The sequence below is a fragment of the Antechinus flavipes genome, chromosome 6, assembly GCF_016432865.1.
Source record: "Antechinus flavipes isolate AdamAnt ecotype Samford, QLD, Australia chromosome 6, AdamAnt_v2, whole genome shotgun sequence".
Lineage (NCBI taxonomy): Eukaryota > Metazoa > Chordata > Mammalia > Dasyuromorphia > Dasyuridae > Antechinus > Antechinus flavipes.
The window spans coordinates 123555367-123569892 of record NC_067403.1 but is presented as its reverse complement, the minus strand read 5'-3'; the positions used below and the strand labels follow the sequence as shown (position 1 = coordinate 123569892).

General features: G+C 36.4%; 1 protein-coding gene across 2 annotated transcripts; it reads right to left on the bottom strand.

Annotated features, from left to right (window-relative positions):
• Positions 1-3544: 3544 nt before the first annotated feature.
• LOC127540373 (coagulation factor XI-like) lies at positions 3545-11533 on the bottom strand. Of its 2 annotated transcripts, XM_051965031.1 has the most exons (7): positions 11414-11533; positions 10899-11293; positions 9693-9861; positions 7604-7782; positions 6137-6232; positions 4971-5110; positions 3545-4118 (listed from the first exon to the last, which is right to left on the bottom strand). In XM_051965031.1, the coding sequence occupies exons 2-7, from the start codon at positions 10984-10986 to the stop codon at positions 3960-3962; spliced, it is 831 nt and encodes a 276-aa protein (XP_051820991.1). In that variant the 5' UTR covers positions 10987-11293; positions 11414-11533; the 3' UTR covers positions 3545-3959. The 2 variants fall into 2 exon arrangements, with proteins under 2 accessions (XP_051820991.1, XP_051820992.1); XM_051965032.1 differs by lacking the exon at positions 11414-11533 and having other exon boundaries at positions 9693-9760; positions 10899-10997.
• Positions 11534-14526: the final 2993 nt, after the last annotated feature.

Below are 14526 nucleotides of genomic sequence, written 5' to 3'. Positions count from 1 at the left end.
ATATGAAGTCATATAAACTCAGTCAAGAAAGAGAGATGAGAACCTGTTGCAATATACAGGAGATGTTGAAATACACAGGAGCCACCTGACAGTGGCTGCTGGAGATCCAATCCAGACTTTCAGAATGGATCTCCTCTTGTAAGAGAATGATACAAGGAGACAGAGGCAGTTGCTGTTCTTTGACCTCTGACTGAGAGGCTGTTGCGTTGTCTGATCTCTCTCCTCTTCCTTCTGCCTTCAATTTATCTCATTCCCAGTCTGCAACACCTATGTCAGCAAAAGTTGCTTTGCAACACCTTCAGATATTATGATCCACAACTGTGGAGGCTCTCGGAGAATTGACCTTTCCCTGAACAAGAACCAAACCATAGGAACAAGGACACAGTTTTGTTTCACTCGATTGGTGACTGGGAAAGCTTGAGAGCATTGCCCATTATCCAAAACCCAGGCAAGTGGGCCTTCATGAAACTGACACACTATACTGATGAACTTCTCTGGACAATCAAATCTTGACATAATTTTTCATAAGCCCTCAAGACTGACTGTATCAAAGGTCTTGGTCAGGTCTACAAATGTTATATACAGATCTGTTCTGTTCCTGATGTTTTTCCTGCAGTTGTCAGGCAGTAAACACTGTATCAGCTGTTCCTCAGCCTCTCTGAAGCCATAGTGGCTCTTTGATAAATGACCTTTATCCAGATGTAGGATCACCCTATCAAGGAGAATGTTGGCAAGAATGCTGCCAGGAATGAATGAGAGAGAGAGACATCAATCTGCCTCCTTCCCCCCTTTCCCCCCCCCCCCACCCCGTGATTGTCATAGAACAATCTGTTCCCTTTATCTTTATAGAGATGGACAATGAAGGAATCCTTGGGCTCCTGAGGTTTAACCTTCTCTTGACATAGTCTGGAAAATTTCAGTCAGCTTTTGTGTGAACAATGGACCCCCACTTTGTACATTTCAATTGGAATAGAATTAGCACCAGGCACTTTGCCACACAAAAGTAACCTAATGTCATTCAAACCTCTTCTTCAGTTTGGAACTTCAGCTAGGGAGTGAATGATTTCAACATGAGGTAAATTATCAGTAGCTTCAGCATTGATTGATGAATGTTTGTTAAGAACACTAAGGAAGCGTTCAGTTCATCTTTCTAGTCTTATGTCCTTGTCACTAATCAATATACTTTGAACCCTCCCTGCAATGAGTAGTTGAGATGCACCATAAGTTTTTGGCCTACAAATGGCCTTCATTGCATCCTAAAAATGCTTTAAATTGTTACTATCAAGACAGGATTCTTGGCTCAGTAAGAAGGCAGATGATATTACTGAATTTCATCTGCCTTCTTACTGAGCCAAGAATCCTGTCTTTACTTTTTATGGAGTTGATTGCTACCTTCTTAGAGATGGATAAACTATCCTACTCGTACATCCTGTGAAGTTCTTATTTTTCATTTAGCAGCTTCTGTTTCCCCATCATTTTCATTAAACCACTCTTGATGTTTTTAAGTACCTAATCCAGATGAGGAAATGCAGTGCTGTACACCAACTCTCTAAAAGCTGCCCACTCTTTTTCTGCTCCACTATTGCCAATTGTATGTTGGTTCAATTTACCTTTCAAATTGACAGAAAATTGTTCCCTCTCAGAGAAATGCTCTAATCTATTGACATGAATTCTTCTAGTAAGCTTTTTGCCTCAGGGGCACTGCTTTTGTTGAATAACAATATTCAGCTTGGAGAGGATAAGTCTGATCAGTCCAGCATTCTGCACCACACATTGCCTTCATCACTCTCACATCCTATTTGTCTCTTCTCCTAATAATCACATAGTTAATTGCCTGCCAATATTTGCTGCTGGAGTACAGCCATGAAGTTTTAGGTAAACAGAATACTAGGGATAGTAAGAAGTTCACATGATGCATAAGTCTTCAATAATAAGTAGACCATTGCTGTTGTTGTTTCCAATTCTATTCCTCCCAATGATTCCCTGCCAGTTCTTAATCTGAGCCTCTCCAGCATTAAAGTCACCCAGAATTATAAACTTGCTCTCTTTTGGCACATTGATAATAAGGGGCTCCAGGTCTTCATAAAATTTTTCTTTGATCTCATCAGGATTCGTCATGGTGCTGATGTTAACATGGTGTTTTCCTGCAATCACATCGTCATGAGTCTGTCATTCACTCCTTTTGGAAAACAACCAGCTTGTTTACTAAAATAGTTTGATCACAAAACCTACACCAGCTTTATAATACTCCCTTTCATTGTGACCACTCTAAAAAAAATGTGTATCCAGCTCCTACTTCAGTAAGTTGGTCTTCATTTGTCAGCCTTGTTTCATAGCTTCTTGGAGCCACAGGTGAGAGTTAAGTAGATCAGGTGAACACTATAGGTGGAAAGTAGCCCTGTAAAAGGCTTGGAAGCCTTTACCTCAGCCTTTACTTTTACTGGTCTTCCCTGAACAGCCTACAGCAAGGCAAGAGGTGAACTTAAATGATTATGGTATGGGTAGAAAGACAAGACATGCATGAGCTATTGGAGGTAGAACCAGTAAGTCATTGATGAGGGGGAGAAGGGAGAATAAAGAGTTGAGGAAAATTCCAAGGGGTAGGAAGAACCTGGATGACTAGAAGGATAATGGCACCCTTTGTGAAAAAAGAGAAGTCCAAAAGAGGGATGGGTTTCAAGGCAAAAATAATGATTTCCATTTTGAACATGTTCAGTTTCATTCTTCCTGTCTGCATTTAACTAAGATCACTCACTGTCTATTAAAAATTGGCTTCCAAATAGGAAATAGACATGATAGAGTGGAGAGAGTGCTGGCCTAAAAGCCAAGAAAATCTGAATTCACACATTTTGCTTTGACACATATTAGATTTGTGACCATGAGAAAATCAATTAACCTCTCAGTGTTCTAGATCAGAACTTCTTAAATGTTTTTTCACATTTACGATCTCTTTTTGTCCAAGAAATTTTTACACAATCCCAAGTATATAGGTATATGACAAGTATACAAACCAAACATTTACAAATAATCAGTCATAATTTCACCTCCATATTCAGTTACAAGACCCATATAGAGTCATGAATCACAGTTTAAGAAGCTGGGCTCTAGACCAGAGTTGTCATACACAAATGCCAGTCTCATTTGGGCAATACTTCCCAGTGTAGCCTCAAGCAAATTAAAATGTAACTGGGACATAATTAAAGAAATGAATAAAAAATACCCCCAAAATAAGTAATATAAATACTAAAATTGACAAAGAGCTTCACATATGGATTAGTGGCACCATTGCTATTTGTCATTGACCCTACTACTCTGGACTACTCTTGAACCAAAGGGTATTACAGAGAAGAGTCTACCCTGAAGAAATTTCTTCATCTAAGAATTTCCTGTATCAGTGAAATCATAAATCATTCCTATCTCAATTTTTTTAAAGTTGCATAATATGTGTTAACATATAAATAAATATGTATAGCAGTAGTATGAGGCAGACTGATCAAACACTAGTACTTTAATTTTTAAAATCATGAAACATAAGAGCCAAAAGTTGTTTTCTCTCTGTCATGCTTTATTTGCAGACAAGTAGAAGTAATCTTAGGAGACAGGAATAGGAACCAAAACTGTGATTTCATCGTTATAAATTATTCCCAGGTGAAAAAAATCCTTTTTATCAATGCAAGTGGGTACCCTGTCTGCAGCTCTGAGAGAGCTGCTGAAAATAAGGAGAGGTTAAGTGGCTTCTCCAAAGTCTTACAGCCAGTGCATATCAAAGGCAGGCCTTTAACCCAGACTCTTCAGGCCTCAAAGTAAGTTCGCCAGTACCCTATGAGTACTCTCAAAATAAAAGCAAAGGAAAATTGAAGACTTCACTGGGACTAAAGGAAATAATTTACAACAAAACTGTCTTATAAATAAAAACTTATTTCTTCTTTCCCAGAGGCAAAAGACATTGAGGGTCCTCTTCATGTTGAAGTATTTTTTAGAATCCAATCCACATATTCATCCACTTTGGTATAAACACCAGGGCGTCCTGGACGAGCACAGCCTTCCCCCCAACTGGTTATACCCACCAAATGCCAGATGCCATTTTGCTGACAAGATAGGGGGCCTCCAGAATCTCCCTGTATGAGAGGGAAAGAAAGAAAAGTTTTAAAGATAGAAGTTTTTTTATTTCCAAGGGACTTCAACCCCAAAAACTGATCAGTGATTTCTGACATGGTACCTTAGTCCCAATGTTTCAGAATTTCATGTTATTATTTCGCCTTAGTTTCTAAACTTCAGATGTGAGCATAAATCCATACATATGAAATAGACAAAGTTTATCAACTGTGTACATATTATGTGTGTATGTTATATATATATATATATATGTATATATATATATATGTATGTATGTATGTATTATATGGGTACAAACATAAAATCTGGTTTAGAGCACAATATATATTAAGTATACACGCATACATATAATATATATGTACATCTACATATAAAAATTTTGTTATTGTTGTTCAGTCATTTCAGTCATGTCCAACACCATTTAGGATTTTCTTGGCAAAAATTATGAACTGATTTGCCATTTCCTTCTCTAGACCAATTTATAGATGAAGAAGCTGAGACAAACAGGTTTAAGTGACTTACTAGGGTTACAAAGCTAGTGAGTGTCTGAAGCTAGATTTGAATGCAGACCTTTATGACTCAACTGTGCCAAATATCTGCTCTTCTTATATATACACATGTCTACACAAATGAGACACATATGTATTTGTTTAATATGTATATTTATATAAATGATCCTCAGAAAGTTGTGAGAATGAAATAATGGAAAATCTACAAAGCACTTAGCACTGTGTCTGACATGTAGTGGTATTAATAAATGCTTATTTTACCCTCTATCCTCACCCAACTTTCAAATAATGCCTGAAAGCTTTCTCTTATTTATACTCATAATTGTATCAAACTTCCTCTGTTACCTTGCAAGCATCTTTCTTCCCTTCTTCATAACCAGCACATATCATCTTATTGGTTATTTTGTGTTCTCTATAACTCATTTGGCAATCTTCATTTGTTATCAAAGGAACAAAAATCTTCTGAAGAGTATCTTGTACTTTTCCTACAGTAGAAAATACACAGATCTTGGCTTTTTAAGTGTTATAAATGATTTATTCTTAAGAATTATTTATATGTGTATGTACAAGTAGAGAGCAGAAGAAACTTTACAATGACATTCTCAAGGTCTTTCTGGAATTGATTGTGAAACATGGGAAGCATGGCACAAGATCATACATGGTGTGCCTGCATGAAGAAGCCACTGCAGAGTTGCAGTAGCTCAAAAGAAAGATGAGATGCTTAAATTTAGAGACATCTCCATTCCTCAAATTATTTAAGGAAGGAAAAGATACATTCAGTTGTGGGGATCAGTGTAGTCTTCACGTGGCACCTGAGCTTGATCTTGAAAAGACAGAGGAATTCATAAAGACTAGATAACAAAAAGAGGGAATGCATCCCAGGCATGGGGGAAACAACTTGTGTGAATGAATTGAGGCAAAAGATGCCTGGACACTCGGGGAACAAGGAGTAGTCTAATTTGTCTGGAAAAGAAATTGCATGAAAGAGATAAGCTTGCAGTAAAATTGAAAAGGTAGGTTGCTGCTAAACTGCTCTATTAATTCTTTACATATATGTACTAAAGTGATAACTACCTAGGGAACGAGAGAGGAAGCTGAGCTCTGGGGATCCATATAACCTGAGTTCTAATCCTGTCTCAGATTTTTATGAGCTAACCTCTTTTAATGTATTTCCTCAACTGCAAATATAAGAGCTTGGGCTTGATAATCTTTCAAATTCCTTCCACTTCTAAATATGACAGGGCACACACAATGTCATTTAGATACCTCCTAAAAAAGAGAAAATATGCTTTTGAATTTTTATTTTATTTTTAATTTATGGAACAAAGCAAGAATTTCCATAACATTGTATAATTTTTTAAAAAGATGGTTGCACATGCAACTGCAAATCTATTATGTATAACTTACTATTCCTTTTAAATATATCACAAAGTTATCATGTAAATTTTTTTTCATGTTTTCTTCCCCCCCCCCATATTTTAACAGATCATATTTTAAAATACATTCATTACCTCTTTCTTTTGTGTATCCCCAACCAGTTACCCAGCAATTGGTATATGTAATTTTTCCATCTCCTTTTGAAGGAAGGCATATGGGTTTCTGGAGAGCTAAAATTTAATTTTAAAGTTTAGTTATTTAGGATGAGGAGGGGGGGGAAACTTTTTCCCTAGTAGAGATCCCCACTGAGCTCCCACCTCCACCTAAAGAGTTTTCTCCTTTTACCTCTTTGTCCTAAATGTCTTTATTTCTACAAATAGGTCATGAATAATCACAGAATTTTGAAAGAAAGGACATTTGAATGATTTTTTGCACATAGTCTTACTGAGTCCATGGAGGTTACTTGAGTTGTCCAAGTTAAAAGCAGAGACTAAGAAGCAGTCAGAATTTGAACCAATCTTCCTAATATCAAATTCAGCGCTCTTTCTACTATGCTACATTATAGTTCAATGGATAGAGAGAGTATTGGGCCTGATGTCAGGAAGATCTGAGTTTAAATCTAGTCTTAGACACTTACTAGTTATATGACTTTGAGCAAGTCATTTAACTTATATCTTAGTTTCCTCAACTATACATAAAATTAGGGTAATAATAGCACCTGCTTTCTTAGTTTGTTCTCACATAGAAAGTACTCAATAAAGTCTCATTCCTTCCCCTCCCCCCCAAAAAAATTAATTCCCATTTCTTTTACTCTTTATGGATCCTAGAGTTGAAGTGGAAAAGACTTTAGGGACCACCTAGTTCAACCTTCTTAATTTACAGATGAAGAAACTTCAGACCATAGTGGGTATGTGATTTCTCCAGTGTCATACAAATAGTAAGTGCTGGCATGATTTGGATTCAAGTCTCTGATTCCAAGTCCAGTATTCTTTGCAACTCCATCATATTGCCTCTACAAAGTAATTTCCTTACAATGATCCTATATTGTAGTTAAGATTATTATCCCCATTTTACAGATGAGAAAACTGAAGTTCAGAAAGGTTAACTTCTCCATGGCCACACAATAATTAGTAGAATCTAGACTTTCTGATCTCAAGTCTGGAAGTCTTCCCATGGCACCATGCTATCTCAACCACTGATTCACTGTGTGACTTTTAGACAGATAATAAGCCTCTCTCTGTCTCGATTTTTTTTCTTCTGCAAAAGGAAAGTTCCGGAGAAGATAATAGACAAAGTTTCTGCCCAGCTTGCTAATTCCATGATTCCATAGTATTCTATATAGATAAAACTTTCCCCATAATTCTTTACCCTTCTAAAATGTTCAATAATTAGGCAGAAGTTACACCTTTGAGCCACTACGTCAGTTGCCTTTTCCTAAGAGACATGAGCTCCCATGCTTTCCCTGATATCAAAGCAATTGGCTAGACCACCAAGTTGAGATCTCAGGATTGGTACTGTACAATATTACATGTAGGAAACTAATACAATATTTCATCTAGGTGACTAATACAGCTAATGCTTCCAAATAAATATTTACTTACTGGTATAATTAATCGGAACCTCAACTTTCAACAAGGCGATGTCATATCCATGGTTTGCCATTTCATATTTTTCATGAATAATTATCTCTTGAACTCTGAAGAATGGAGTATTTCTATGTATCTCAGACTGGTTTACAATGCCAGCATAGACACGTAAAAGTGTAGTAGCACCCTCTAGTCTAAATAACAAAAGCAGAGAATTCAGCTCATTTTCTTTTTACAAAATGTTGCAAATATTTATTGCTTTTAAGTAATTTAGAGAAGCTTGAGTCCTTTAATTTGCCTTTTTTGAATGCATAATATTGAATGCATAATCCTGGTGGACTTGGGAGTGGGTAAACAATAACATAATGCTACTAAGCTTTGCCAGTCACAGAATGTTAAGAACTAATCTCCTCCTCATATGTAGAAGAGAATCAGTAGTATAAAGTTTCCACAAAGGAGAAAAATTACCGACCAGTCCAATCATCTATCCTTTTGCCCCACCTTCCCCCTCCACCCACATTCACAAACAGGTAGAAGAAATCTAGCCAGTTAGTCAATGCAGTAAATAGAATGCCTCACTTAAAGTCAAGAAGACAAGTTCAAATCTGGCCTCAGACACTCACTAGCTGTGTGACCCTAGGCAAGTCATTTAACCCTGTCTGCCTCAATTCCTCATCTGTAAGATGATCTGGGAAAATAATTGGCAAACCAATCTAATATCTCTGCCAAAAAAAATGGTGCCATGAAGCGTTGAACACAATTGAACAAAGATCTGAATAATACTCACAAGAGGTTTCTAGTTCAAGCTTTATCCCCAACCTATATAGTTTCTCAATTTCTTTCTCTATAAATTGAAAAGTTGGCCAAGGTGATATCTAAGCTCTCTTCTAGATCTATGATTCTGTGAGACTTTTTGTTTCATCTGGAAACCTCTTTGCCAATTCCTAGGGATACAGTCTAAATGGAGCCAGAGGCTAGGGAATATTCTTAGGAGAGACAAATTGTGACTCCTTACAATTCCCTGGATCATTATCTCTTCAGTTTGGGCTTCTCTGTTTTGCTACACCTTTATGAAGACTCCTCTGGGGAATGATTCTCCCCCCATAGGCCATGGATAAAGCTCATCAAAGAGGAGAATCCCAAGTGGGGATGTAGAGGAAGGTGGCTTGGGACAGTAGAAAGAGCAACACTTCTGACTTCATGGGGGATAGGTTAAAACCTGGTCCCTAGTGCTTAATTATGTGATATCCCTGGCTGCAGTTTCTTCATCTATAAAACGGAGGGGGCAAAGGTGGGGAGAACTGAGCTAGCTGACCTCTGAGGTCCCTTTAATCTCTGGATCTGCAGTCCTGTGGCTCTAGAATTCATATTCTAGAAAGCAGAGGAGCTAGCAGAAGGAAAGGCTAGAGGAGAAAAGAGTAATAATCTATGACTATATTGGGCAAGGGATGGACTCTCATAAAACCATGCAGGTAAACATGTAAAGTTGCCCAGGGATCTAAGGATTCATGGGGGAGATGAAGGGAGTCCTGGGTAAGGATATTATAAAATTGAATAGAAATATTTTTCAAAAGGATATGAATCTTAAAATATTGGTGCTATTAGACCCTAGATTAGTATTTTCTCTTTGAAGCATTTCCCTAAGCTGAGGGATTAGAGTATATTAAAAGACATAGAAGACCTGGGTTGAAGGTCCAATTCTAACATATACTAGCTGGGTGACCTTAGGCAAACCATGTCCCATTTAAAGAGTTGCAGCTTCCTTACAGGTAAAATGAAAGGGCTCAAGTAGGTGATAGCTACTGGAAAGTATGGTCTAATGGAAAGAGCATCAGAATTGGTATCTGAGAATATGAGTGCAAATATGGCTTTAACACTCAAGGGTTATGTGTCTCTAGCCAAATCACTTAACTTCCCTGGTCCTCAGTTTCCTTATCTGTAAAATGAGAGGGTAAAACTAAATTGTTTCCAAGGACACTTCCAGCTCTGAACCTTCCAACTCAATCATTTGATAATATACATTTTGAAAGAGAGTTTCATTAGTTAGTAATAAATCTCAAAGGTGGGTATAAATTTGGCTTTAAAAAACAAGAAAAAGACTAACCCTTCAAGGCAATGGGCAGCTGTTACTATCCACTGTTTCCCAACGATGGATCCTCCACATAGGTGTTTCTGGATGGGGAAAGTGACATGCAAACTTATCTGCCATGGCCATTCAGCAAGAACCGAGTTTGTTCCTCCAACTATCTTTGTTTTTATCTTGTTAGTGCATGCTGGAAAACACACACACATACACACACACACACGCACGCACGCAACAGATAAGTAGGCAGCCAGATAAATTATAGATGGTTGATTAAAAGATTAAAAGATGATAGATAAATGATATAAACTAGATCTCTTATTTTTCTTTCTACATCCTTTAATTATATATTTTCCAACCAAAAATAGATGAATTAATTGATGAAAAAGCTTTTCTTAAGGATTTACTGTGTGCCAACTCTGTGCTAAGCTTGAGATATACAACAGAAAGGGAAAAAGAACCCAAGGAACTAACATTCTAATAAGGGGAGGCAACACATTTGGGTCTGCAAATTAATAAGGATTATAAGGGAATAATAAAGCAGACTGCCCTTCCCCAAAGTAATGTTATAATTGATTTCCTTACTGTTCCTAGATCAAAAGGTGGAAAATACACCAGTAGAAAGGTAGATAAGCTTTTAGAAGCAGAGTAGTTGATAAGAAGATGAATGGGGCAAATTATGGTCCACTCTGGGGCTATCTAGGAATAAATAGTCAGTTTGCACTAATCAAGACACTATAACTTAGGGTAGGAACATAAAGAAGAAATTTTTTTTTCCTCAAGTCAACAATTCAGCAAGCATTTATTGAGTACTAACTGTCCATTTCTATTTCTGCATATTTAAGCAATCGCTATGTGTCAAACACTACTCTAGATACTGGATTTACAAGGAAAAACCTAAATAGTCTTAATCCTCAAAGAACTTATATCCTAATTGGACAGATAACAGATAGATAGACTGGTGCATACAAGAAAAATAAAAAGAAGATGATAGATAATCACCTGAGAGGGGTAGGACTGCTTTGTGTTTACATCTATCATGATCATTTACAGCTATCATTCTAATAAACAAGATAAGACTTATTTGGGAAAGCAAATAATGATGTCAAACTCTGTGATTGATTTTTTTTAATGATTATTTTAGTTGGCAAATAGATCTTTAGTTCTGCCATTGCAAGATTTTTCTTTATTTCACAAGGCAAATTATTCAAGTAGCATATCACTTACCATTTTCCATTTTACATAGCCTTAATGTATAGCCAGAGACACCTCCTCTTCCATGAAGTATTTTAATTGGGGATCCATTTGAAGACATTTTCAAATAACATTTACCTCTGAATGAAGGAAATAATGAAGGAAATTCTTCATTATGAAGAAGAATGCCACTAAGGGAAAAGCATCTGTGTATTTTCAAGCAGTTGAATAATTTTTCTATGTAGGATTTAAAAATCCACCTTACTTCCCTTTGTTGTATGTTTCTCCAGATGGTGAATATGTAAAAAATTGGCAGCGTATGGTGTCTGTGCACCTTTCTTGGCAGGTTGTGTAATCTTTGACCTCAAAAATATCCAGTTCCTCTCCCAAGAAATCAGTGTTGGAATAAACAGAGCCATGACAAAGCACTGGATGGACAGCAAATACACATAAGCAGATTTGAGATAAAGTGCATGTATTAACCATATTTTGTGATAATAATTCAGTAGGTAAAACCCAAACATTATCAAATTGATTATATTGTTTACCTGGGACACTGTGTCTGCAGTTTAATAAGCTAAAACCTGAAAAGGCATTCTCCCTGGTGATCCGTGTACTTGGAATTCCACTTTGGGATGTTTTAAGGAGGCAAAGATTTCTAATAGAAAGAATTGAGAGTGCTGTTAAACCACATAATACAATAAAACTCTTGCAACTCCAAAATATTTACTATGGTACAGTTTATGATCACATAGCCTTAATTTTCCTATTATATTTGTGTATTGGGAAAGGGTGGAAAAGGGGAGATGAAGGGAACAGACATTTCTTAAGTATTCACAATATGCTATGTACTCCCATTTGACTCTCATGACCCTGGAAAGTAGAGACTAATACTATGCCCATTTTATAGCTGAAAAAAAATGAGACAGATAAAGATTAGTAAGTGACTTGTCCAGGTATACACAGCTAAATGAAATGTCTGAAGCTGAATTTGAACTCTAGTCCCATTCTCTACCATTGGCCAAAATTTTTATAGGAAGCAAAATTAATCTTCACCTATCTTTCTATATAATTAGTGTTACTTCTTTCTTTTCAAGATTTTTGTTGCAGGCTGAACCTCTCATGTCACCTGAAGGAAAGCAATCAATATTTTAGGACATTAGACTTCAATGTGGAATACAATTCTCCTTTATTTTAGAAGGCCCACAGAAGGGAAATGATTTATACAGGATATTCAAGTAGCAAAGGATAGAATCATGATTTAAGCTCAGGTCTTTTACTTTTCTACATTTGTATTTGTGAAAGAGAATATAGATAAAGCAGATAATGATTAACAAAGAAGGAATCATTAATGGTGGAACTTTGGGCATTAAGATGAGTTGGTCAGGATGATTTCAGAAAGGCCTGGAGAGACTTACACGAACTGATATTGAGTGAAATGAGCAGGATCAGGAGATCATTATATGCTTCAACAACAATACTACATGATGATCAATTCTGATAGACCTGGCCATCTTCAGCAATGAGATGAACCAAATCAGTTCTAATGGAGCAGTAATGAACTGAACCAGCTACACCCAGCAAAAGAACTCTGGGAGATGACTAAGAACCATTACATCGAATTCCCAATCCCTATATTTTTGCCCGCCTGCATTTTTTGATTTCCTTCACAGACTAACTGTACAATATTTCGGAGTCTGAATCTTTTTGTACAGCAAAATAACCGTTTGGACATGTATACTTATTTTGTATTTATTTTATACTCTAATATATTTAACATGTATTGGTCATCCTGCCATCTAGGGGAGAGGGTGGGGGAAAGGAGGGGAAAAATTGGAACAAAAGATTTGGCAATTGTCAATGCTATAAAATTACCCATGCATATAACTTGTAAATAAAAAAGCTATTAAAAAAAAAAAAAGATAACTTAGTGGTTTCTTGGGGTTATTTTCTTTCTGTTCCTGAAATCACATTCTTCCTACATATAAATCTGTTCCTTATATATGGACTAGGATTATATTGGATGCTGAGAAAGTAACCTAGCCAAACTTTTCTGAGGTTTCTTGAAGGGGCAAGATGAGAGGGGTGATGGTATCTTTGATCACTGATGCACCCTACTTTTATTAAGGAGTGCTCAAGCTGAGTCCTCAGCATCCTGGCATGGGATACCATAAAAATGTAATCTTAGTGGTGCTTTTAATCATTTGTTTTTATTCTTCTTTTATAATTATTTTAAAGTGGGATTTTTTTTATAATAGCTTTTTCTTTTCTTTTTTTTTTTAATTTAATAGCTTTTTTATTTATAAGTTATATGTATGGGTAATTTTATAGCATTGACAATTGCCAAACCTTTTGTTCCAATTTTTCCCCTCCTTCCCCCCACCCCCTCCCCTAGATGGCAGGGTGACTAGTAGATGTTAAATATATTAAAGTATAAATTAGATACACAATAAGTATACATGACCAAACCGTTATTTTCCTGTACAAAAAGAATCAGACTCTGAAATATTGTACAATTAGCCTGTGAAGGAAATCCAAAATGCAGGCAGGCAAAAATATAGGGATTGGGAATTCAATGTAATGGTTCTTAGTCATCTCCCAGAGTTCTTTCGCTGGGCATAGCTGGTTCAGTTCATTACTGCTCCATTGTGAACTGATTTGGTTCATCTCATTGCTGATGATGGCCAGGTCCATCAGAATTGATCATCATATAATATTATTGTTGAAGTATATAATGATCTCCTGGCCCTGCTCATTTCACTCAGCATCAGTTCGTGTAAGTCTCTCCAGGCCTTTCTGAAATCATCCTGTTGGTCATTTCTTACCGAACAATAATATTCCATAATATTCATATACCACAATTTATTCAGTCATTCTCCAATTGATGGGCCTCTACTCAGTTTCCAGTTTCTGGCCACTACAAAGAGGACTGCCACAAACATTCATGCACATACAGATCTGAACTTTCTTTATGATCTCTTTGGGATATAAGCCCAGTAGAAACACTGCTGTATCAAAGGGTATGCACAGTTTGATAACTTTTTGAGCATAGTTCCAAATTACTCTCCAGAATGGTTGCATGTATTCACAATTCCACCAACAATGTATCAGTGTCCCTGTTTTCCCACACCCCCTCCAACATTCCACATTATCTTTCCCTGTCATTCTAGCCACTCTGACAGGTGTGTAGTGGTATTTCAGAGTTGTCTTGATTTGCATTTCTCTGATTAATAATGACTTGGAGCATCTTTTCATATGGCTAGAAATAGTTTCAATTTCTTTGTCTGAAAATTGTCTGTTCATACTCTTTGACCATTTATCAATAGGAGAATGGCTTGATTTCTTATAAATTAGAGTCAATTCTCTATATATTTTGAAAATGAAGCTTTTATCAGAACCTTTGACTGTAACAATGTTTTCCCAGTTTGTTGCTTCCCTTCTAATCTTGTCTGCATTAGTTTTGTTTGTACAAAAACTTTTCAGTTTGATAGAATCAAAATTTTCTATTTTGTATATAGAGAACTGACTCAAATTTATGAAATTTATTTATTTATTTATCAAATTTATTTCACTCATATGAAAGAGTGTTCCAAATCATTATTGATCAGAGAAATGCAAATTAAGACAACTCTGAGATACCACTACACACCTGTCAGATTGG